Source organism: Nelumbo lutea, chromosome 8 (genome assembly GCF_056320005.1).
Source record: "Nelumbo lutea isolate HS-2025 chromosome 8, American lotus-T2T, whole genome shotgun sequence".
Classification (NCBI taxonomy): domain Eukaryota; kingdom Viridiplantae; phylum Streptophyta; class Magnoliopsida; order Proteales; family Nelumbonaceae; genus Nelumbo; species Nelumbo lutea.
In genome coordinates this window covers 43409809-43435883 of record NC_142691.1, presented here as the reverse complement: position 1 = coordinate 43435883, position 26075 = coordinate 43409809, and the positions used below count along the sequence as shown (strand labels likewise).

At 41.2% G+C, this 26075-nt stretch overlaps 1 protein-coding gene across 1 annotated transcript in view; it reads left to right on the top strand.

Annotated features, from left to right (window-relative positions):
- The window catches only part of LOC148843931 (coatomer subunit beta-1-like), a 35849-nt gene extending 10576 nt beyond the window's left edge, over window positions 1-25273 (top strand). The window contains exons 4-5 of the mRNA XM_088958685.1: window positions 24019-24104; window positions 24723-25273. Of these exons, the coding sequence (XP_088814811.1) occupies window positions 24019-24104; window positions 24723-24927 (291 nt within the window). The 3' untranslated portion in view covers window positions 24928-25273. The remainder of the gene's footprint in view (window positions 1-24018; window positions 24105-24722) is intronic.
- Window positions 25274-26075: the final 802 nt, after the last annotated feature.

The window sequence follows — 26075 nt, the reverse complement described above, 5'->3', positions numbered from 1 at the left end:
TGTCCAAAGTTTATCTCTCCACCGTCCCACCTAACCCTATGATCTCTTTTACTCCCTTGGTTCCCACAAAAAGTCTCTCATAACTTTTCAATCTTCCTACACACATTGACAAGTGCTTTAAAGACTAAAAGATTATCTAGGGTCGATTGAATTAGAGTGATTCTACCTCCCAATGATAGATACCCTTTTTCCCAACCATCAAGCCTCTTCGAAATTCTTTCTATAATTGGACTCTAGAAACTAGCATCCTTTGGGTTGGCTCCTAGGGGAAGACCTAATAGTTCATAGGCCAATGCGAGATGTAGCAACCCAATATAGTGGCACCAGTGTTATAAAAACGCAAGGCACAAAAAAAGAAAAACACAAGGGGCAATTTGTGCTTGAGGTGCAAGGCACAAGGTGAGGCATGCACCTTTTTGAAGCAAGGGACAAAAATACGAAAAAGCTAGAAAATAAAAAATGTAAGAAAATTAAAAAAAAGCCAAAAATTCAAAAAAAAAACAAAAATCCTAGGAAAAAGTACCATTGTTTCTTGGTCTCATAGTAATGGAAAAGAAGATGAGTGATTGGCTCCCACCCCTTCTCTACACAATGATTGAACCAAGGAGAGATTCAAATCGATTTCAATCAAGTTGGAGAGCTTGACGAGAGGTTGAAGATTATAAATGCAAGCTTAATCGGAAGGTTCATTCGACTGGATTTGGAGGAGAAGGACGTGGAAGCCTAGTGTAAGTACATGCCGTCCTCCATTGCTGTAATCATGATAAAGGTATTGAAACAAAGACACATATATACTTGCGATGAGCTCAGAAAGCCATCCATGGCCTGTGATAAGCATGAATTGCCTCCTCAAACCTACGATTTGCAATGGGTGTTGCCTGAGACTCACGACAAACATAAATTGACATCGTAGGCCTGATATTAATCAGGTATATCACTAGCACCTTGCGATGGATGTGGAATGGCAGCCCATACTGTAATGAGCATTAGATACACTTCGATACTAGCGAATACCCACCTATGGGTGATTGACATCCTTTCTGGTCACAATGAGTTGTGACGAGGCACCTCGAAGGTGATTGATCGGACACCCGAGCACGCTAGTCAAACCCAAACCTTGTCCTTGACATGTGGCCACGAGGAAACCCATGATGAGATGTAGCTTGCATGTGCTAGGTGAGAATCTTCAAGGAAAAGGGAACTTTGTCTTTAGAGGATCTCGTCAGACACGTAGCGAAACCCTAGTGGCGTTCATTTGATAACCGGCATAAAGATGAGGATTTCCTTTCCTAATGGGAATCAAATCCTTTTTGGAATCCTTCTCCTTAAAGCCTCGGGAACTTCCTTATTGATAGAATTCAGGTCTGCCTAGAGTTCGGCCTGACTGAGTTCAGTTATGTAGAAGAAGAAAAGGTGATAAACAAAGAGAGAGAGAGAGAAAGAGAGAAGAGAGAATTTTGGTTCGAACTGAAAGAGTCAACTTGACTTCTCCCAGTCGGCTAGTAAGTATTTATATTATTATTAAAACATGACTGAAAAGACCTATGTGCCCTTACTTAAGTTAAGAGCACATGTTCCAACACAACATTACAGATCAACAACATTAATCAAGGTATAAAGACAGAAATACCCCTACGCTAACACTCCCCCTCAAGCTGGCGAGTATATCATATACTCCCAGCTTGTTACATATGTAGTCCACTCTTCCCCGACTCAAGCCTTTTGTAAATAAGTCAGCCCACTGATTTCTTGTATTAACATGTGTAGTGTCTAGCTCTCCATTCAGCACCTTCTCCCTTACAAAGTGACAGTCAACCTCAATGTGCTTGGTTCTTTCATGAAACATTGGATTAGAGGAGATATGAACTGCAGCCTGATTATCATAATAGAGCTTCATTGGAGTGTTGTTGTACCCTACTTCCTGTAGAAGGTTCCTTAGCCACACTAATTCACAAGCAGTGTGCGCCATAGCCCTATATTCTGCTTCTACACTGCTTCTTGCCACAACCGCCTGCTTCTTACTTTTCCATGTCACCAGGTTATCTCCCAGAAACGTGCAATAGCTTGTAGTAGACCACCTATCAGACATAGAACCGACCTAATTAGCATCAGAATACCCTTCTATTTCAAGTTTTCCCCCACTCTTGTATATTAGACTGCGACCCAGAGCCCCTTTTAGATACTTCACAATTCTCAAAACCGCATTCCAATGAGGGATCAGAGGTTTTTGCATGAACTGGCTTACCACACTAACTGCAAATGAGATGTCTGGTCTGGCAATGGTTAGGTAGTTTAGTTTGCCCACAAGTCGTCGATATCTGCCAGGGTCTTCAAACACTTCACTCATATCACTGCTTAGCTTGGTATTTGTGTCCATGGGTGTTTCAGCTGGTTTGGCACCCAACAGGCCTGTTTCTTCCAGCAAATCAAGCACATACTTCCTCTGGCACAGGTTAATCCCATACTTGGATCTCGCTACCTCTATCCCCAAGAAGTATTTCAGTTTACCCAGATCCTTTGTCTGAAAGTGATCTTGCAGATAAGTCTTCAGCCTATCAATACCAATGTTATCATTCCCAGTAATAACAATATCATCTACATACACCACTAATAGTATTTTTCCTCCCGGAGAGTCATGACTAAATACAGAATGGTTAACTTTGCACTGTTTCATACCAAACTTCTTTACCACCTCACTGAACCTACCAAACCATGCTCGAGGAGATTGTTTAAGCCCATATATAGCCTTCCTTAGTCTGCATACCTTACCATCCTCCCCCTGAGCAACAAACCCCGAAGGTTGCTCCATGTAGACCTCCTCGAGTAAGTCACCATGCAAAAAGGCATTCTTGATATCAAGCTGATATAGTGGCCACTCATACATGGCTGTAAGAGAGATCACAACACGAACTAACCCTATCTTAGCAACCGGTGAGAAGGTCCCTGTGTAGTCAATACCATAGGTTTGGGAGTACCCTTTTGCAACTAATCGCGCTTTCAGGCGTTCAACACTACCATCAGCAGATACTTAACCGTATAAACCCATTTACAACCAACAGCTTGCTTCCCAGGAGGAAGAGCAGTGAGGTCCCAAGTATGATTATGATGAAGGGTTGAGAGTTCTTCCATGGCATGACACCACCTTGGAGAGGCAAGGGCTTCCTGGACATTTTTAGGAACAATAACTGATGATAACAAGGTAACAAAATGGTGATGGGAAGTGGAAAGATGAGTAAGAGAAACATAATTAAGAATGGGATGAAGGGTGCAAGTACGTTTACCTTTCTGCAAAGCAATGGGTAGATCAATCTTAGATGCTAAGTGCGCGGGTCTGGTGCCGGATCTTTCGACGGAGATGTAGCCGGAGGAGTAGTAGCTGGTGCACGTGGGCGATGTGTATACACATGACGGATAGGTGGGCGTTCAATAGGTGGTGGCACCGGAGGCAAGGATTTGGTCACGATTGGAACAAAGGGAGGGGGATCAACAACAGGAAGTGGAAGAGGAGGTGATGAGGAGGAAGAAGCATCACCAGATCCCAAAAAGACCGGAATAGACTCAAAGAAACTGACATCAGCACACACAAAGGACCGTCGAGAACCAGGATGGTAACACCTATACCCTTTCTGGGTCCGAGAATAGCCAAGGAAGATGCACTTGAGAGAATGGGCATCGAACTTGTTGTTCTCGGGACCCAGATTATGGACGAAGCAGACACACCAAAAAACTCTCGGCGTAAGAGGGAACGGAGACAAAGTGGGAAACAAGACCTGAAACAGAGAATGACCATCAAGGATGAACGTGGGCATCCAATTAATTAGAAAACAAGAGGTAAGCACCGCATCACTCCAAAAAGGTTTGGGAACATGCATGTGATGCATTAGGGATCTTGCTGTTTCAAGGAGATGGCGATTCTTTCTCTCAGCCACCCCGTTTTGTTGTGGGGTGTAGGTACACGAGGTTTGATGTATAATGCCGTGTTGGTCTAGGTATTCCTGAACTGATGAGGATAAATATTTGCGACCATTATCAGAACGAAACTTTGATGTGGGTACCAAATTGGTTACGAATCTCAGCATAAAATTTTTGAAAAATGGTAAACAATTCACTTCTTTCTTTCATTAAATAGAGCCACGTCATCCTTGAAAAATCATCCACAAAAATGACAAAATATCTGTATCCATTATATGACATCACTTTATAAGGACCCCAAACATCTGAATGAACTAAAGAAAAAGGACTCGACACACGGTTATCAACCCTAGAACTAAAGGGAACACGATGGTGTTTCCCAAACTGACATGACTCACAATTCAAAACAGAAAGCTGACTCAAGGACGGAACCGAGGACTTCAAGACTTTTAGTGACGGATGACCAAATCGGCAGTGCCACTGGAGAGGAGAAAGAGATGATTGGAGAGCTGTTGAAGTTCTACCACCACCACCATCAAGATAATACAATCCACCTGCTTCATGCCCTCCACCAATCTTCATCCCTATTTTGAGATCCTGAAAGACACACATAGAAGGATAAAAGGTAATGGAACAGTTAAGTGATTTGGTCAGCTTACTAACAAACATAAGGTTAAAAGGCAATTTAGGAACATACAGAACTGATGAGAGGGATACAGGATCTAGGTCAACATTACCTACACCACAAATTGAGGATGTGGAACCTTTAGCAAGGGTGACAGATTGTGATGTTGAGCAATGAGATAAGGAGGAAAACACACATGGAGTTCCAGTCATGTGATCGGAGGCTCCAAAGTCAATGATCCAGGGATTGGGTGTAGATGCCAGACAAGCCATACCTGAGTGAGCAAAAGTCGCCGTGTTCTGCTGTGATTGGATAAACATCTCATATTATCACGGGGAACACTCACCATCTCCTTCATGGGACCATCTGTGGAAGTAGGAGGCATCTGGTTAGATGAATGATTCTCCTGTCTAAAGCCAAAACTTGAGTCACCGGTCGCGGCATGATTGGCCCAGGTTGAGGGAGGACCATGTAGATCATAACAATAGTTGATGGTATGTCCATCCATACCACAATGAGTGCACTTCCTCGGGCCTGAGCTACGTCCTATACCACGGGCTCCCCTTGAATCTCTGCTCCCAGTACGACCACCACCACGATTATGAGTAGACCCACCATTGCCACTTCGGCCATATGTAGAACCACTACCACCACCATGGCCAGACTGAGCTCCCCGAGCTCCACCTCTAACACCACGGCCTCTCGATGTAGCGAAGGCAGATCTATCTGAGATATTAGAGTTCTCAGTAGATCCGATAGAAATCCTCCGGAGTAGAGTAAAAACCTCTTCTAGGGACGGAAGAGCTGATCCCCCTAATATCTGAGCCCGTACTGGTTCATATTCAGACTTTAGTCCCACAAAAAATCTAGTCACATCAAGCTGCTTTCTCTGTTGTTGCTGAATCTTGACATCAGAAGTGAGAGGATGATAGACATTCAACTCATTACGTATGTTCCTCATGTTGGCATAGTACTCCTCAAGACTCTGATTGCCCTGTTGCAGGTTAAAGTACTCTTGATAAAGATGATAAACTCTGGTTGTATTGTCCTGCCCCGAATACAATTTCTTCGCATGGTCCCACACATCTTTGGCAGTATCAAGGAACATGAAGTTCACACTAATCCTGGGTTCCATACTGTTCCACAACCATGTGATGATTTGAGCATCCTCTTGCTCCCAGTCTTCATACTTGTGAGAGTCAGAGGAGGGTTTCTCCTCTCTGATGTGTTTTACCTTCTTCTTTGCCTTTAGAAAGACTTCAACGGATTTAGCCCAAGGCACATAATTCTCTCCATTTAACTTAATGGAGGTCATCTGAACATTCAGGTAGTTTGTAGGCACCATCACACTAGGTTTGTAATCATTATCGTCTCCCATTATGTTATTACCGATTCTGCACACTTGCTGAATTCTATTATCACTGAGATCTGCACACTACACGCCACTAGGTCACACCTGTTACACTGATTGCAGCACTAATTGTTGCTGGAATGTGTGCTCTTTACACCACAAACCCTAGATCACACCTGTCACACTGATTTCAGCATTTGTTGTTGCTGAAAAGTGTGCTCACACCACAAACCCTACTCCTACAACTACCTGAAATCTCACCACTATATGATCATATCTCTTCCTTCAAAATGCACAAAGAAACCAGCATAAACCCTAGTACTTACTGGCCGAAACCCTAGCATATGGTCTGAAACACACCTCCTATTTAATCCATAACAGATATCATGCACTGAAATCTCTTACCTTATCGCTGAAGTAACACCCATACGGGCAGGAAAGCAGTCCACACACAACAGCCGCTGCACACACAACAGCCACACACAACAGCCACTGCCCACACAGTTCGGCCCTCTATTCTTCCTCTACTAGGAGAGGGCGATCTCAGAAATCACAGCAACCGACCACATACGATCTGACTGGAGGCATAGAGACCTCCAAGGGAAGAGGGCGATCACTCCTTTTCAGCCCTTTCCCTTATCTCCAATTGAACACAGAAAAAAAAGAGGAAAACCCTAGATAGGGTGCATAGAGAATGAACCCTAGGCAAGCAGAAATCTAGGCAGATTTAACCTTGCTCTGATACCAAGATAGAATTCAGGTCTGCCTTAGAGTTTGGCCTGACTGAGTTCAGTTATGTAGAAGAAGAAAAGGTGATAAAGAGAGAGAGAGAGAGAAAGAGAGGAGAGAATTTTGGTTTGAACTGAAAGAGTCAACTTGACTTCTCCCAGTCGGCCAGTAAGTATTTATATTATTATTAAAACATGACTGAAAAGACCTATGTGCCCTTACTTAAGTTAAGAGCACATGTTCCAACACAACATTATAGATCAGCAACATTAATCAAGGTATAAAGACAAAAATACCCCTACGCTAACACTTATAAAAAGAGGTGGTAAAGTACGACTGGGGGACACTCTCCCTGAGTACTCTTACTACCCGACTCTGCTAAATTTCTCCATAAGCAAAAGCCTACCCATTATTTCCCCCTGCGGCCTTAACCCTAATCCTTCTTCGTTCTTTAAGGAGACCACCCTATCTAGCCTCATCCCCATACTTACACTTGGTCCTCTTTTGAGTGGGGTAAAGAGAAAGTTTTGGGTGTTAAAAGGTTAATGGAGGACTGTTTCTATTTATGTTTCATGGAAGAGAGGAGGCGGAGTGGGTGTTGGAACACGAAGGCAAGATGAAGAGGAGTTGTGGTTTACGTTTAAACTGGTGGTTTCCTGCAATAGGACATATTCAAGAAGGTAAAAGGAGGAGGGCGATGTGGATTGGAGTCTTGGGAATCCCCCTGCATGTGTGGAGTGTCGAATCAATCAAAACGATTGGAGATGCCTACGGTAAGTTCTTGAACGCCGATTAAAGGAATAGGACTTGGGAAAAAATTGACGTTGCGAGAATTCTGGTGGAGGTCGATGCAGCCTCTGTTATCCCAAGCTCCTTATCTCTAGCTTTTTGTAGGTGAGAATTACGATCTGAGGATTTTCATTGAGGGGGAAGGCAACACGTTCCTTAAAGCACATACTAAAAAGAAAATAGGAAGGGTGAAGAGATTGAGTTGGTTTGGAGTTGCAGGTCGATGGCTCTGGTGAAGAGGGGAAGATGGAGGGTCGTTTGAATGAGGGAGAAGAGTCAAGGGGTAAATTGGTAATTTCATGCAAAGCTATGATGTTAGAAGGGAGGCACATGGATGGTTTTGGTAAGGAGAATGTGGAAAGGCAGGACTTAGAGGGTGGGATGGTAAGCGAGTCTCGGTATTTGATCGAAGCCTTGGGTGTTGGGAGTGGGGACCACCCTCTAAGATTGAGGTTTAAGAGTGGCAGTAATAGGGGGTTCAAACAAAACAAAACAAAGGATAGAAATGGATTAGGCACCAAGTTTAAGCAGTTTAAGAGGATAAAGAGAAGGAGAGCTTCTCACAAGCTTCACTTTGACAAGACAAAGGAATGGATTTGGGTCATTGCCAAATTTGACAGAGATGGAAGGAAAAGTGTGGGTTGAGGGGAGCCGAGATAGTGAGGATGAGCTTAGCCCAATTGAGGGCATTGGAGGTAAGCTCGCCCATGGGGAGAAGAGTGTTGGGAGTTTGGAGCAGAAAAAGCTTAATCTTCCACTGGGTAAGTCTATTTGTTTTGGTACTTTTGAAGTTGAGATCCCTGTTGCTTCGCCTCAGGAGGGGCGATTGGTTTTGTCTAATAAGGAAGTTGTTAGGTGTTAGGAAGATAGGGGAGGAAATGAGGTTGGTTTAAAGGAAGGAGAGGAGGGTGTAAGGGAGGAAGAAAGTACACAGAAGGGGAGGAGAGAAGGAGAGGGTCTTGAAGAAGGTGAAATTAAGAGCTTAGAACAAAGAAGTCATGTTGAGGATGCAGGAACAGAAGAAAGTGGTTCTTCAGAAGATCTAGAAGAGGATTTATGTTTTGAAGTCCCAGCTGGAAGACTTGGGGTTACAAGAACTGATATCAAGGTTAGGGACAATGTTGCTCCAAAGATTTTAAGGAAAGGAAAAGATGAAAGCAGGTTTCACCTTGTTCATGTCTCTAAAGTCTTCTCTCAACTGAAAGTTGGGCTGATCGGTGCTGGTCCCACTAACAAATTTAAGAAAGTCTATAAGAAGAGAGATTCAAAGGGTAAAGCCTCGAATACGAAGAGTTCTGAGCTTCGGGGAGTTAAAGGACAAGATCTAGAAGGAGTAGAGCTGCAGAGGATGTCAGCTTCTGAGGAAGGTTGGGAACTGAGGTTAGAGATGGTGGATAAGGTGGAAAAGGGCAATTGAGATAGTGGAAAAAATTCACATGCGTCTTCTTCAACCATTATAGGTGAGAGGGGGGAATAATGGAGAGATTAAATGTCTGGTTAACAGGGGAGTTCAGGTGGGTAAGAGCTTAGGCCTGTTTTTTTTTGGGGATGAGAGGAGTTCGCTAGAAGGGCTTTCAATGTTTTTAAAAAAGAAAAGAGGGTGGAAAGCTCAAGGAAGATCGTGGATGGGGAAGGAGGAGAGGCATGGAATGAGGAAGGTGGAGAAGATGATTTTCTTGAAGAAGACTATTAATTTGCTGTACTTCGGGACTGTTTGCAGTACCTTCTTGTTTTTTGAGCTCTTGTTTTAGTTTCTTCTCTATGTTGGGCAGGTGTTATCTTTTAAACCTGAGAGATGCTTGTATTTGGACTGCTTTTGTTTTTTTAGTTCTAATAAATTTTTTTTTACTCTTCAAAAAAATTATATGAATAAAAATTGTAAACTTAAAATTTAAAATAAATGGTTTAAAAAACCAATTATGTAAAATTAAAATACATAAACATAACATTTATAAAGCGTATTCAAATGAAAATTTAAAAATAAAATCAAACATATAAAGCATTTTCAAGTATGTAAAACCCAGAATCCTAACCGAAGTGTGTGCCAGGCTGGGTAACTCCATCACAAGGGGTTATTAAATTGAATTTTGACGGAAGTAGTCAAGGTAATCCATGGCCGTTTGGCATAGGAGTCCTGAGGAATGAGAATGGCAACATCATCTTTTTCTTAGGCCTGGTGGGGATAGGGGATTCCATAAGAGCTGAGATGCTGGCCGCAGTACAAGGGATTCAGATTGCCAAACAATTAGGAGTGGAGAACTTGCTAATTGAAGGCGATTCTAAACTGATAGTCGGCTGGTTGTCAAATCCAGACTTAGTTGTTTAGAGTTATAGGGATCTCATAAAAAAAGTGAAATGCTTATCAACACACACTGTGTAGATTCCAATGGGTGGGTAGGGAGTCATATGCCTTGCTGATTTTCTTGCTAAACAGGGGTCCTCTAGGGATCAGTTATTTTGGGCAGCTTTGTAATCTTTATTTCTGATCGCTTGTAATGCTTAGGGGAGGCTGCATCTCGTGCCTCTCCAAGGGATGCTTGTAAAGCTTTATTCTTCTTGTTTAATAAAATTAATTCTCAATTATCAAAAAAATCCACAATCTGTTTTTTTCTTCAATTACATTACTTCAAATAGCTAATGTGATGTAAAGCATCATTTATCAAAAAAAAAGTGATGTAAAATATATTGCATTTCTGATTCTACGGGCTGCCTTTTTACCATGCCTCTCAAGGCAAGCCCAAACCAGTCCATGCTAGGGTCTTAAATTCTTAATTCTCACATACAAATGATGATTTTATAACTTTAATTGCCTTTTGAGAAGATATTTTATTAGAATGAATGAATGAACAACATTAGAAAATAAGTGAGCGAGTGAACCAAAGTGGAGCCCCCGACCTAGTCGCTAGGTTAAAATAAAACAAAAAAGCGTGAAATTTTCAAAAGGCGCACGCCTAGGCTGAGGCACATGGTGCCATAGATTAAAATATTGACACGATACACCTGATGCGGGGTGTATTGTATCGGTATCGACCCTACCTGGTACATGATACGTCACGACTGTAAGTTTATCCCGCCATTCGTGCGTATCAGTGCGTATCGAGTCGATACGGGTGCATATGAGCCCGTATCGATGTGTACCGGTACAATACAATGCGATACGGACTGATACACCGCATGGCCCTGCCTTTTTGTTAAAAACAGATTTTGATGAAGGGGCGATTCAAACCTAAGTCTCCCTACATGTTATGCGATTCTAAATTCACCTCTAAACCATTGGTCCAACTTGACTCTCATATTAATTATTGAAATACAATTAATTCTATTATACTGTATGTGCATACCACATGTAATTCTATTAAATAACACATTTATGTTTAACAAATCCTACTAAAAATTAAAAGAATAATATTAAAAATTGTTATTTTATAAACTAATGCAATAACCAAATAAATAACCTATCAAATTCACATTAAAATCAAAAAATGATTTTGATATCAAGAAGTGTATGCAAATAAAAATATTAATAATAGAATAATTATTTTAATACTTAAAATTAATATATATATATATATATATATAAATTATTAATTATAATTTTAGTTTACCTCACATTAAATAACAACATATTAAATATTTACAAAATATTTGGGTATATAATATTAAAAAGAATCTATCAATTCTACCAATGAAAATTTATACCAAAAATGGTTTTTAATTTTAGAAAAACTATAGAAACAAAAATACTAATATGTAATGATTATGTTAGCAATTAAGAATTTTCAACTTATATATAATATAATTTTCAATTTTTATCTTAGAAATTTTAACAAATTTGATTTATTTTAAATTAAAATTATATATTTTTATAAATTATTAATTTATATTTTACTTACGTTTGGGAATTTAATATTTGGTTGACTTTTTTTTTGTTAATGTAAAAAAGTAAGAAATAGTAAAATAGAAAATAATTGATTTAATAATTAAAATAAAATATGTACATATTTTATGTGTCTTGAACTCTTGATTGATGCATTATCTATAAAATTGTATGATATTTATGCATCTTGACATATTAATTGTAATATGTTTTTCATACTTACCATTAAAATATACATTTACTAGGTATTTATAGATTATTTGTGGTTATTTGATTTTAAGTTTGGTGTTATTGATACATTTATGGAATTTCTCTGTGTTTCCCTAGCGTATCCAAATCTTTCGTCCATATCCATGCATTTCCAAAGCATATCCTTATCCAAGTTGTCCGGTACAATACTCGATACTGATACTTTAATCCTTGCAAGGCGCATTAGGCGCATGCCTAGGTGCACCAGGCATACCAAGCATGTCCCTTTTGATAGGGCTGCACCTAGTACCTAGGTGGGGTGCATACCTTAAAATACGCCTTGCCTATGTGCCTAGGTGCGCCTCAAGTGTGCCTTTTAAATCACTAGCTACCATTGCATCTTGATTTTCTACAAGCTGGAATAACTAGGGAAAGGACTCAGCTAAAGGCCTGCTATTACACCAAGTGTCCTTCTAGAATCTCAGTCTGACCAGATCCCAGTTTAAGGGACAGTTCTCTATTTAGAAGTTGAGCAACCTCCATAATTTTCTTCCATAAAGAACACCCCAAAGAGAAGTTTGAAACAGTTACCCAATTACCTTTTTCTGTACCATGCTTTGATGCTAGTAATTTCCTCGACCAACTTTTCCTTTCTTTTCCAAATCTCCAAATCCATTTCCCCAATAGGGCCTTGTTGAAGGTCTTCAGATTTCTGATCCCCAATCCTTTTTCTTTTTGGTGCACACACTTGGTCTCAATTTACTAAGTGGATTTTCTTTTCCTCCTCCCAACCTCTCCATAAGAAGCTCCTCAGTAGCTTCTCAATTCTTTGAGCCACTTTTATCGGAATTGGGAAAAGAGAAATAAAGTAAGAGGTTAAATTTGAAAGGGAGCTCTTTATGAGAGTAATTCTACCTCCCAAGGCTACGTATTTAGATTTCCAAGAGGCCAATTTCCTTTCAAAACGATTCATCACAGGATCCCATCTATAGAGGAGGTGCACTTGGCTCTCAAAGGAAGCCCTAGATACTTTACAGGCAGAGAATCAACCTGACAAGCCAGCACATTAGTAAGAGCTTCTTAATTCTCTATCCTTCCAACTGGAATTAAACTGCTCTTTGACCAATTTACTTTGACTCAACACCACTTCAAACCAACCCAACACCCCTAGCAAAACTTCCAATTGTTCCACATCAGCAACAATGAAACAAAGGGTGTCATCAGCAAATTGAAGCAATTGAACCTTCTACCCCCTGAGTTTGTTTCAAAACCATTCTACAGCCCTTCGTCCCCTACTTGGCTGGTAAAGATGGCTAGAATTTCCATCACACAAATAAAAAGGAGGGGAGATAAGGGGTCCCCTTGCCGTAAACCTCTTGAACTCTTGAGAAACCAGCCGACTGACCATTCACCAGAATGGAAAACTTTGGAGAGATGATACAACCCTTGATCCAATTCCTCCATTTCTGGCCAAAATTCATTCTTTCCAAGACAAAATCTAGGCATTTCTAGTTGACATGATCGTAAGTCTTTTCCAAGTTCAGTTACGTAACATCCCAGGCCTCCCCTCTCTTTTCCTTGAGTTAATTAGCTCATTTGCCACCAAGACACTATCTAGCATTTGTCTGCTCAGCACAAAAGCAAACTGTTTTTTTTTTTTTTCTATCACAAAATTTATTACCTTTTTCAATCTCTTTGCAAGGACCTTAGCCATAATTTTACAGAAACTGTTTAACAAACTAATCGGTCTAAAATCCCTGATGTTTGTTGCAATTTCCACCTTTGGGATTAAGGAGATGAAGGTAGAATTCAGGCTTCTTTCCAAGGCTGCATTTTGATGGAAGTCCTGAAATACCTTTAACGGGTCCACTTTTACCACCTCCCAACATTTCTTGTAGAAGAGATTGCTAATACTATCGTTGTGGATGCGTTTGTGGGGAAGACTTACCGCCGCCAGCAGCAGCAGTGATGCAGGGCCCATGTGGGCAGCAGCTTATCTTATCAGCTTATCTTATCCTTAGCCAGCAACAACTTATCTTTAGCAGTTTCTCTTATCTGTTCTTATCTGTTCTTACTTTATTTATTAGAAGAGTAGTAGGAGTTTGTTTATCTTAGGGAAGCCTTATCCTTCCCAAGTTAGGAGTCTTATCTGTAAGCAGTCGAATTCAACAAGGAGTCTTCCTACAAGGAGGACCCTCACCTCTTGTAATCTCCTATTTAAGGAGCTGCGACTAGAGAATAAGGCATCGAAGAATTTCAGTCAAGAGACGAGTTGAGGAGAGTTAGGGTGATCTCTTGGACAAATCACCCCTTAGGTCGCCACGATAGGGTCTACACGCAAAGGCAGGGGCAAGGGGAAGCTAGAGGTTCTCCCCATGGACTGACCCGTGAGGAGATCCTACGCCCGGGCCCATAACATGGTGACATGTCCACTTCCAAATTTTTTATCATATGCCATATTTCTTCTTTTGAGAAGGGGGCTTCCAATTCCCTTTGGTGCAAGTTTGATAATCTCCTAAAAATAAGATCAAGGCAAGATGGCTTGATTGTTAGAGGTAGGAAAAAATAATAAAGGGTCATGAGGTTGGGCATATTAGAAAAAAATGTTGAAAATGCAAAAATAAGGGGAAAAAGAAAATTGAAGAGATCTTTGGTGCTGCAAATTTTGCTAGTGAAGGGGAGTGTTCTGATGATACTGACAATGCATCAACAAAGGAGTGAGGTGTCAGGCAAGTAACTAGTGGGCTCACGAGATGATTCAATGATGCAAGAGGTGGTCGCTAGCTCGACTGGAGGAACAGTGGGTTGGCTTAAGCTGTTAAACAGAAGCTTGGTTGGTCGTTTAATTAATTCTAAGCCAGATGTGAAAGAAGTGTGGGTTTGGGCAATGGTTGAGTGGAATCCAAGTAGATCCTTTCAGGTGAGGAGGCTTAGCATGGGGTTCTTTCTTTTCACCTTCAGTAGTGAGAAAGAAGCTCTTGACATCCTCGACTATGATTTATGAACAAGATCTGCTTATGTTTCCAGTTATAAGTTTGGGGAGATGGAAGCCTCTTGTTGGAGCGTCGAGAAACATGGGGTCGTTGAGCTTTGTTTGGATAAATGTCTTTGGCATTCCTCTACCTGCCTGGTGTTTCCAAACATTTAGAGATGTTGGGAATGCATATGGAAATTTTAGGTTTGCCGAGTCAAGAACCATTGAGTGGAAAAACTTTGTTTGTGCATGGATTTTAATTGAGGTGAAGGAAATTCATCTTGACCTTGTTTCTTTGCTGCTCCAATCTGGTGGTAGAAGGAACTTACCTTGGTGGTTGGTTGGATGATTTTTTTTCCTGGGAAGGAGGGGAGAGATTCTCAGTGTTTGGTTGGGTCGAACAGTAAGTTGAACGGGCTGGTAGCAAAGGAAAGGTAGAAGATTAAAGACGAGGGCAGTTTGGGAACAAAAAAATTATGAGGATGGCTGGGTCGTTGAGACTTTGATTCTCAAGACTCTGGGAAGGTAGAGAAGGGAGAGTTGGGGAAGGTTTCAAATAAAGGAAAAAGAAGTGGGGTCCATTTGAGGATGGTAATGCAGCTGGGGCCCACCTCCCAAAATCTCCATCAAGAAGTAGAAGAAAAAACTTCAACTCACTCAGGTTTAAGATAAATAGAAAACATGTAGCAAAGTTTAAACATTCAAAGGCTGTTACTGGGAAGGGTTCAATTAGATTAGTTTGGGATAAGCTTCGAAATAGGAGAGGGGTACGAGGGGAACAAGAGGTCTTCAGTGGTGATAAAAGGAAGAAAAAGGATACTGCAATTCTAGCGAAGGTTTCTGTCTGTAGTGATGTGGAGCAAAGCCCAAATAATAGTGTGGAAGAGCTTGTTGGCTGTGTTTGGAATAGGGGCGATCATGTGGAGGTTGTGGAAGCTGCAAATCTAAAGGTACTCGATGGTAAGTTTATTTCGGGTTCTAACCCTTCGGTGAAGGAAGGTCTGAGTGGTGTGAATGAGTGTTTTAGTAAAGCTGAGAATGGATTGAAGGAGGAGGTGGATTTAAGAGGTTCCACTGATGCCGATTGTCAAAACTGTTGGAGCAGACCAACAAAAGGCAATTAATCAGTTTTACAAGAGGAGGCCACATCAGCACAACTAACCATCCACTTGTAACAACTACCATCCACTTGTAACAATTGCCATCCAATTGTAACAACTTTCGTCCACTTGTAACAACTGTAACAATCAAGATTGTAACACTATAAGTAGTAGAGTAGAAAAGGAATAGGACATTGACTCTTTCAGCATTAGAACTCTCCCCCCCCCCCCACCCCCCTCTCTCTCTCCTTCCAAGAAATCAGGAGGTTGGCCCTTCGAAGAGCCTTGAGTTAGGTAGGTTCCTAACAATTTGGTATCAGAGCCAACATGACCAAGACAAGAAACACGTTAGTAGACACCCGAGTGGATCAGATGGAGGTTGAGATCCATTGAATGTCTTCAGATCTCAAAGAAATGAAGGAAGGCTTCATTGCTCTCCTCCTTTGATTGGAGTAGGGGGCAACGAACATTGACAGAGGAAGCCAAGAAGAGTGCAGCAATGAAAATAGTCATAGAATAGGGGCGGCAACAAGAATAGCCAAAATCGACTTCCCCATCTTCTCAGGTGGCGACCCAACTCCCTGGATTCTCAGGCCGAAAGGTATTTCGATTACCATGAAACACCGGGGCAAGATAGGGTAGCTCTGGCTTCTACGCATCTTGAAGGGGAAGCCATCCTTTGGTTTCAATGGTACCGAAGGGGGCACCCTCGTCAAACCTGGGCAGACTTCACGGATGCCATGACTGTCCGTTTTGGATCATCTGGGTTCAAAGATCTTGATGAAAATTTGGCAAAGCTGCCGAAGGTGGGATCAGTAAAGGAATACCAAATGGAGTTCGAAAGGCTGGCCGTGAGAGTCCAAGGGTGGACGGAGAAGGTGTTGGTGGAAAGCTTTATCGGTGGCCTAAAAGAAGAACTACGACTAGAAGTGAAATCGATGCAGCCCACTTCAGTCATCAATGCGGCAGCACTAGCAAGATTGTATGAGGACAAGTTCAGTCGAGCAAGAAAGGTGCAATGGCCATGGGGTCCAGGAGCAAGAAGGGAGCAAGGACGACAACACCAGACAAGGAGGGAGGAGTACTAGGCCCAGGCCCACTAGTTCCTTTCAAACGGCTGACCTGGGCAGAGATGCAAGTCCACAGAGACAAAGGTCTCTGTTATAACTGCAAAGAGAAATTTGGGCCGGGCCATCGCTGCAAGAAACAACAAGCATTTCTCCTCCAAACAAATGTCGAAGAGGAAGACGACATCACCAGTTGCGGAGAATCTAACCCAAGTTGGGAAATACAATCCAATGGCACGCCCGAAATATCCTTACAAGCCCTTACGGGACTTGCGTCTCCTCAAACAATGAGAGTTGCAGGGCTGATTCTAGGACGCCAAGTGTCAATCCTCATAGACAGTGGCAGCTCCCTTAACTTCATAACTCAAGTCTTGGTGGATAAAATGGGACTTCCGGTTCAACCAACAACGGCCTTTACGGTTCATGTGGCCAACGGTAACAGCCTATCTTGCAATAGCATTTGCATGGGCCTACCACTAAAGATTCAAGGTCATCAGTTTGCGGTGGACCTATATCTTCTCCATCTCAGTGGAGCAGACGTGGTACTAGGCATTCAATGGTTAAGACAACTAGGACCCGTGGTCTGTGACTGGGCCCGTCTCACCATGGACTTCACATCAGGAAACTCTACAGTCCATCTACAAGGGCTAACATGCAAGGGCCCAAGGCTCATCAGTCTTGCAACACTGACAAAGCGAAGAGGAGATCTAGATCAGCCCATATTCATGCACATGGACTCAAATTGGACTAGGCCATCCTTAGCTAACAACAGCCTAGATGGGCCTAGAGACTTCCAAAGCCGCCTACAACAACTCCTTCAGCACTATGGCAATGTGTTCAAAGAACCCCAAGGACTGCCACAACGTGTTCAAAGAACCCTACCGACTCCCTTACTTACAAAAATCTGAAATCGAGAAGCAAGTTCAAGATATGCTTAAGCAAGGGATAATACAATTCAGTCACAGCCCATTCTCTTCACCGGTACTATTAGTCAAGTAAAAAGATGAGACGTGGCGGTTCTGTATTGATTACAGAGCCCTTAACAGCATCACCATTAAAGACCGATTTCCGATACCAGTCATTGATGAGCTGCTTGATGAACTCAGTCAAGCCACCATATTCTCAAAACTGGATTTACGAGCTGGGTATCATCAAATAAGGGTACACAAGGAGGATGTTCACAAAACAGCTTTCAGGACACATGATGGCCACTATGAGTTCCGGGTCATGCCATTTGGGCTGACCAAAGCTCCAGCCACATTTCAAGCATTGATGAATGACATATTCCAGTCATATTTACGTAAGTTCATCATTGTTTTCTTTGATGACATATTGGTCTATAGCCCCAATTGGGAGGAACATCCGAACCATGTACAAGTTACCCTTGCAACACTTGAGGCCCACCAGCTGTTCGCTAAAGAGTCCAAGTGCTCCTTTGGACAAAACCAAGTTCACTACTTAGGACATGTTGTAGAAAAGGGGACTGTAGCGGCTGACCCAGATAAAATCTCCAATATACTGGGTTGGCCGCAACCCAAATGTGTGAAAGAATTGAGGGCCTTCTTGGGCCTGTTTGGGTACTATCGCCGCTTCATCAGAAACTACGGCCTAATAGCTACCCCATTGACCCAATTGCTGAAACAAGACGCTTTTAACTGGTCAACCCAGGCCCAACAAGCTTTTGAGCAATTGAAACAGGCAGTTGCGAGCCCTCCAACATTAGCACTGCCCGATTTCACAAAAGATTTCATCATTGAGTGTGATGCCTCCGGTCAAGGTGTTGGGGCTGTTCCCATGCAAGAAGGGCGACCACTAGCCTTTTTCAGCAAGGCCTTAACATCACAAAAGTGGGCCAAATCAGTTTATGAGCGAGAATTAATAGCAATAGTCTTAGCAGTCCAATGTTGGCGATCCTACTTGATCGGTAGATGGTTCACAATTTGGACCGACCATCAAAGTCACGGTTCACAATTCGGACCGACCATCAAAGTCTGAAGTACTTATTGGATCAATCAGTTCTATCCTCGGAACAACAACGCTGGATATCCAAGCTACTGGGGTATGACTACAGAGTTGAATACAAAGCATGGGCTGCTAACAGAGTGGCGGACGCCCTCTCACGGCACCCCCAGTCATTTCAGTTACTAGTATCTTCCCCAACTTCTCCACTCCTGGATCTACTGCAAAAAGAAGCACAATCCCATAAGGAGTTTCAGCAGTTGAAGGCCCAAGTATTGGCAAATCCCTCATTGCACCCCTGGTACACAATTAAGAATGATCTACTCTTCTTCGAGGGACGCCTGGAAATCCCTACAGCCTCTGCTCATCTCAGGAAGCTCCTGGAATTATTCCATGCCTCACCCACAGGTGGCCACTCCAGCATCCTACGAACACAAAAGCACATCGCCACACAATTTCATTGGAAAGGCATGCGTACATCTATCCAGAACTTCATAGCCGGGTGTGCAGTATGCCAGCAAAACAAGTCAGCCACTACAGCAGCAGCAGGCCTCTTGCAACCACTCCCAATACCAACCCAAGTCTGGGATGATATATCAATGGATTTCATCACGGGATTGCCCGTTTCTATCGGCAAAACAGTTATCCTTGTGGTAGTAGATAGACTGACGAAATACAGTCATTTCCTACCTCTATCACACCCATTTACAGCAGCCATAGTTGCTGAATTATTCCTTCGGGAAATTGTGCGCCTACATGGGCTCCCCAGCTCAATTGTATCAGACAGGGACCCTATCTTTATGTGCCGTTTCTGGGCTGAGCTCTTCCGCCTACACGGGGTTAAACTGTTCAAGTCAACTAGCTACCACCCCCAATCTGATGGACAAACAGAGGCGGTTAACAAGAGTCTCGAAACATATCTGAGATGCTTTGCAGGAGATTGACCAAGACAATGGGTGAAGTGGATCCACTGGGCCGAATGGTGGTACAACAGCACTTTCCATAGCGCCGCGGGGATGACACCCTTCAGAGCTTTATATGGTCGGGACCCACCCCCTCTACTTCCTTATGAAAAAGGAACCACCACAGTAGCGGCCGTTGAAGAACAACTAACGCAATGAGATGAGGTGCTAAGGGAACTGAGACATCATCATCTCTTATAGGCACAGCAATTGATGAAGCACACCTATGATAAACACCACAAGAATGTCCAATATGAAGTAGGTGATTGGGAATTTCTCAAATTACAACCTTTCAGGCAGATTTCAGTTGCAATCCGACAGTGGAACAAACTCAGCCTGCGCTATTTTGGCCCATTTAAAATCCTGGAGAGAATAGGATCAGTGGCCTACAAACTGGACCTTCCGGCAACATCCAAACTGCACCCTGTATTCCATATCTCCTTACTAAAGGAAGGGCCGAAGTTGGGAGTCATTACAAGTACAACCCTTCCCATATTTTCAGAAGAAGGACAAGTGCAGACTGAGCCAGCTCGCATCATTGATTTCAGATGGGTGTGCCGGGGTGGCAGAGTCATACCAGACGCATTAGTTGTTTGGTCTGACCTTCCGGAAGAGGATGCAACCTGGGAATCCTACTTAGATCTGCAATCAAATTTTCCTACATTAGACCTTGAGGGCAAGGTCGCTCTAAAGGAAGGGGGGATTGTCAAAACTGTTGGAACAGACCAACAAAAGGCAGTTAATCAGTTTTACAAGAGGCCGCCACATCAGCACAACTAACCATCCACTTGTAACAACTGCCATCCACTTGTAACAACTGTAACAATCAAGATTGTAACACTATTAAGTAGTAGAGTAGAAAAGGAATAGGACATTGACTCTTTCAGCATTAAAACTCTCTCCCCTCTCTCTCTCTCTCTCTCTCTCTCTCTCTCTCCTTCCAAGAATTCAGGAGGTTGGCCCCTCGAAGAGTCCTGAGTTAGGCAGGTTGCTAACACCGATATAGGAGATGGTCATGCTATTGATGTTGAAAGAAGTGGAACTGTGGGCGAGAGTCATTGTGCCCTGCCCCAATCTGAGAGCACAGTGGAAGATCATTGTCTTTGAGGAGGTGGTGATTAGAAAGATAGGTGTGAACTTGGGTAGGAGGGGGGAGGCCAAGAATATTTGAGATGCTGCTGAATCAATGAAGTCCAAAAGACCCTGCAGAACTTCAGGAGTAAGATACTCTCATACTGTTCATGTTACAAAATTTCTCTCAACTAAAAGGTGGTTTGATTGGGGCTGGGCCTACTAAGAAACGCAAGAAGGTTTACAAGAGAAGGGGCAGCAGTCTTACAAAGTCGACAAATGAAGGTGCTGCTGGTAACGACTCCCGGGCTGGTTCTAACCCGGACAAGCAGTTGGGGACTCAACAGTGGGGGGAAGCATTAGGGAACAATTCTATTCCTCTGTAAGAGAATGCGATAAAATCATGGAAAGGAAGGTGGTGAGTTCAGGAAGTATCTCCATTGAGGAAGTGGCTGAAAAAGATGTAGAGATTGGAAAAAGCTTGGGTCTGTTTTTCTAGGGTGGCGAGGAATTTGCTAGGAAAACCTTAGAAGAGTTTGAGAGGAAGAAGAGAGAAGAACCCCGAAGAAAGGCAAATAGAGGTGGGAGGTGGAATGAAGATGACGACGATCAGGAGGAGGTGTTTGAAGGGGAAGAGTAGGGCCTTGATCCCACTAGGATTGTTGATGCTCATGTACTAGTCTGTCTCTTTATTTTAAGTCTTGTAGTTGGTGGAGGTTCTATGTCAGCAGTCAGTCTTTTTTTCTCTCGGGTGGTATCTTATCACCTCATGTGCTCGTCTTTTTATTTCAAAATCCAACTGGGAGAGGTCTTGTAGTCCAACTTTCCTTGAACAGGTCTGAGTAGTAATTAATGGCAATGTTTTTCATTTCTGGCCAACTCTCTCCTATCTGATCTCCTAGTTCCAGCCTCTCCAAATGGTTTAGCCTTTTCCTTGCATTAGCCATATTGTGGAAAAAACTAGAATTTTTATCCCCTGCTTTAAGCCACTTAACTCTGGCTCTTTGCCTCCATTTCACTTCATCTTTATAGGCTAGCTTGTCAAGGGACATTTTTGCTGATACTCTTCTTCTCTCCTCTTTTGATGAAGGGCCATTTTCTTCAGCCAAATCCACTTTCTTAAATGCCTCTAAACAATTCTTTTTTTTTTTTTTTTTCTGATTCTGAATATCCTTGATATTCCAGCCTCCAGGATTTCAGAAATTCCTTAATTTGATTGATCTTTTTTGCCAAGATAAAAGAGTTGGTTCCCTCATATTGTAAATCTGACCATTTTTCTGATAGTAAAGGGACCAGCCCTTCCTCTTCAAACCAGGTGTTTTCCGTCTTGAATGGTCATTTTCTAGTCCCTCGAGTTCCACAAACCAGCTGAATGGGGGAGTGATCCAAGACAGGTCGCAGGAGAGCTACCTGTTTTATGTGCTGAAAATCGTCTTCCCAACCTGGAGAAATCAAGAACCTCTCTTTAACTTCACCAAGACTGGGGATTCTTTATTATTTGTCCAGGTGAACTGAGCCCCGAGAAGGGGGGAGGTCCATCAGCTCAAACTGATTCACATACTCTGCAGGCCTTCTCATATCCTTGGTTCTCCTAATTCCTCCCTTTCATTCATCCATAAACCTCACCACGTTGAAGTCCCCTCCTATCACCTATGGGATGGAATTTGCTCCTCTGATTTCTGCAAGGTTTCAGCTAATCCATTTTCTGATCTCCTTAATCACGTCCCTTGTTATACTAACAATTTCCCTTTATCAGCTGTCTATGTTGCCAAATTCCCAGATGCCCTGATTGCATCCATCCAATTACCAATTTGGAGTCCCCTCTATCTCAATCTGTTGTAGCCCCAACATTTTGGCAAATCTTACTCCTTGGTGTAGTGCCAAGATTTCTGCTCTTAAGGAATCTCCAACTCCTACTGGACCTGAGTACAGAGCCATTATCTTACCTTCATCATCTCTGAAAACACCCCCTATTCCAGATGGGCGTGGATTACCTATAGAGCTTCCATCATCTCTTTTTCTCTCCACATAACCCTTCCACATATTTGGCCTCTTATTTTGCAATAAATCCAAGGTATTAATTTTTTGGAGTACCACTTCCCAGCAAAAGGCCTGCATTTTTGGAGGTACAGGGCTACCCCACACCTCCTTTGAAGGAAAGTTCCCTGCAAGGTTAGAAGTCTGAAGCAAAATATTGTAGAAAGAATAGCAATTGAAAAAAAACAAGAAGGGGAAGGTTTCCAAATTCTTCTATCCCTACAAGATTGATCTAGAAAGACTGCCCCTAACTGAGTAATCAAATCATCAACAAACACTGATGAGGCTACTTTTCTTTTGTTTTCTGACAAGGAATAAACAGAAGGGAATCTATCTCTAAGGGAGTTTTCACCAATCCAAACATCTTCTGAAAACAAGACTTTGTTTCCCGTGCAGACTTCATATTTGAAATAAGAAAGCATAAGAGGCAAAATACCATGAATAGCTTGGGTGGTCCCACTGTTTAAACAACTCGTTGCCTGCTTGGGGTCTGATAGAGAGGTTGGATGGGTTTCAATTGACTATGTTGGGCCAGCACAGGTTGATGCCCTGCATCACTAAACTGTGGAAATATATGGCTTGACTAAATTGCTTTTAGAAGAAATATCGGTGGACAGTAAGAGCCCTGAAGGAAGAAGATGAGGAATATCTACAGTGATCCATATAGCCTTGAAGAAAGAAGATGAAAAGCAATATCCAAAATGATCTGTAACTCACTCTCCAGTCTATCCCAGTAGGGTCCAAAAGAAACTCTCTAGAGATCAAGAAGTTCGGATGCTTCCATGGCTTCATGATCTTGAAGGTCTTCCTAAACTAAAATCCCAACAAATTGAATTGCCCAAGAAGGAAATAAAATAGGAGGGGGAAATTTTTGTATGATGACATGGAATATAAACCTTGTGAAACTCAGTTATAGAATCGACTCTCCCCACTGAAGGTTTTCCAAAAATTTAATTCGTTCACCTTTACCAGGGTTGTACCTCATAAATTTTGGATACTGTTTTTAGTCATATTTAGAAACTGATGAGGTGTGCTACTGTGCTTTTATCTGTATTTGTTTTTCTCTAATATTATTTTTTGGTCTAGTTAAAACAAGTTAGATATTGAAGGCGGCCTGCGATGATAACAGTACTAAACTACCAAAAAATAAGTTAGTTATTGAACGTCATATTTTTTCACCTTTTAAGTAATGTGCTAATGCTAACAGAAGGTTTTACATTTTGCTACCCATTTTTATTTGATTGGCTAGTAGAGGGTAGTATAGAATTGCAGCATGTTATAAACTGTTGTTGCGAAATGTATTTTTTATCAGTGACCGATTGTTACAAACTTAATGCTTTTGGAACTACTATTCAAGTAATTATTTTGCATTTCAGGTGGCTGTAAACACTACATTTCAAGATGAGAAGGAGTTTTTGAATCACATCATCAAATCGACAAATATGAAATGCCTCACTGCATCGTATGTTCTTACTCTGTTAGGGAAGTCTTTTGTAAGCTTGCTTTTTATTAGACGGTTGAAAAGTGGTGGATTACACCAAATATTTACTGGAGGAAAAACTTTACTTTGTCTGGACCTTATCCAGACCTAAAATATTTGGACTAGGGCCTGACCTATTAAAAATATACCCTTTATCTGGATAAGGAGTAAAGAACCTAGTGTTTCAGTTGTCTTATATAGAATATGCTCTTAGTCTGAAGTTGGTGAAATTGAAGAGTCTGTAATGGTTCTGAAAATCTATGGTACCTAAGATATTTATAACCAATCAATCAGTGTTTTTCATTTAAATTCATGTGAGAATTTGATTGGTTGAAGTTTTCTAGGTACAGTACCTTTTTGGTACCATGGGAATTGCCTAAATTTAATGTTCCTAATTAAGAAGTTATAGAACCTTTTATCTATGAGCATTTGGATAGTTTTAGCTTTCAAGTTTTTCATCTTTTTAGCTTTTTTTGTGTGGATATTTTTATACTTATTTGTCCTCTTTTTCTGGGGATTTTCTTGGGGGCATTCACCTGGTATCTGACCAAAATTCTTTTACTTTCTCTTGTCTTGTCTTTCTTGGCTTGTTGGTTTTAGGTCTGCACTGGATGGAGCTTGTGGATTCCTTGCTGCTAATTTGTATGCGAAGAGCGTTTTTGGGGAGGATGCCCTAGTAAATGTCAGTGTTGAGAAACAAGCAGATGGGAAGCTGAGTGGATACATTCGGATAAGGAGCAAGACCCAAGGGATTGCCCTCAGTCTAGGGGACAAGATCACTCTCAAGCAGAAGGGGGGTAGTTGATGGATATGTACCTACCAACATGTTCCCTTTTCTATGTTGCTTTCATTTGATATTCAACTTTTCTTGTTTCCCTCCACCATTTTGCTGTAATGTCTGCAGGTATTTACAGTCGGAGTTGTAGGATTATTTTCGGCCTTTGTTTTCATTACATCTAGGGAGAGTAGGAAAGTAGTACCTAGGTAGCTAGATTGTTTTTCTTTGGGTCTCTCTTCCAATAGTAAAGTTTTAAACGATAGTTTTTATTATGTCTGTATTTCCCGTCAAGATTGGGTTGACTTCATTACAGATATCCAAATTGTAACTAGTCATTATTATTAATCTTACTGTTTTCAGTTATGGTTTCAAACTTTGATTCCAACTTCTATTTCATATTTTGCTGTGGTGCCTAGTGAATTGACTGCCCATTTGTTCTATATTTATTTATTTTTTTAATTTCATGCAATTATCCATTAAACCAACGAGGAAACAACAAACAACATTGGCTAAATTATCTCTAACAACATATAAATGAGGGAGGGATTTGCTTTCCTAATGTCTAGCCAAGTGGTACCATAACCCCCTATTTTCTCTTAAATTTTCTAATTCTTATTTATTTCCTAAATTATTTTTAATTTATTAGAGATACTCTCCTAAATTATCTCTAATTCTTATTTATCCTCTCCCCCACTTTTTATCCATATCTATCTAAAGAAAGTTTGAATTAAAAAACTTTATAATTATTTTAATATTACAACAAAATTATATACTAACTTTAAAATACTTATTAAAAACACAAAAAAATAATTTTAATAGATTTAAAAATATTTATATTATTAATTGTTCTATATTTTTACAAAATTCATCATGAAATTATGTACTAACAATATAAATTATAATTTTATGGATTATTCAATTTAAGTGTTATTCAAATAAAAAAATTAACATTAAAAAGTAAAATATTATTTAAATATTTTCATAAATAATATCTTCAATGAGAAAATATTAAAAATAGATAAATAATTATATAAGAAAATATTTAATATTACATAATAACTTAAAACAATAAAATTCAAATAACAAAAAAATGAAATATTTTACATATTATTTAAATATTTTAATAACTAGATATTTTAATTAACCAAAGATTTAACATAACTAAATTTAAATAG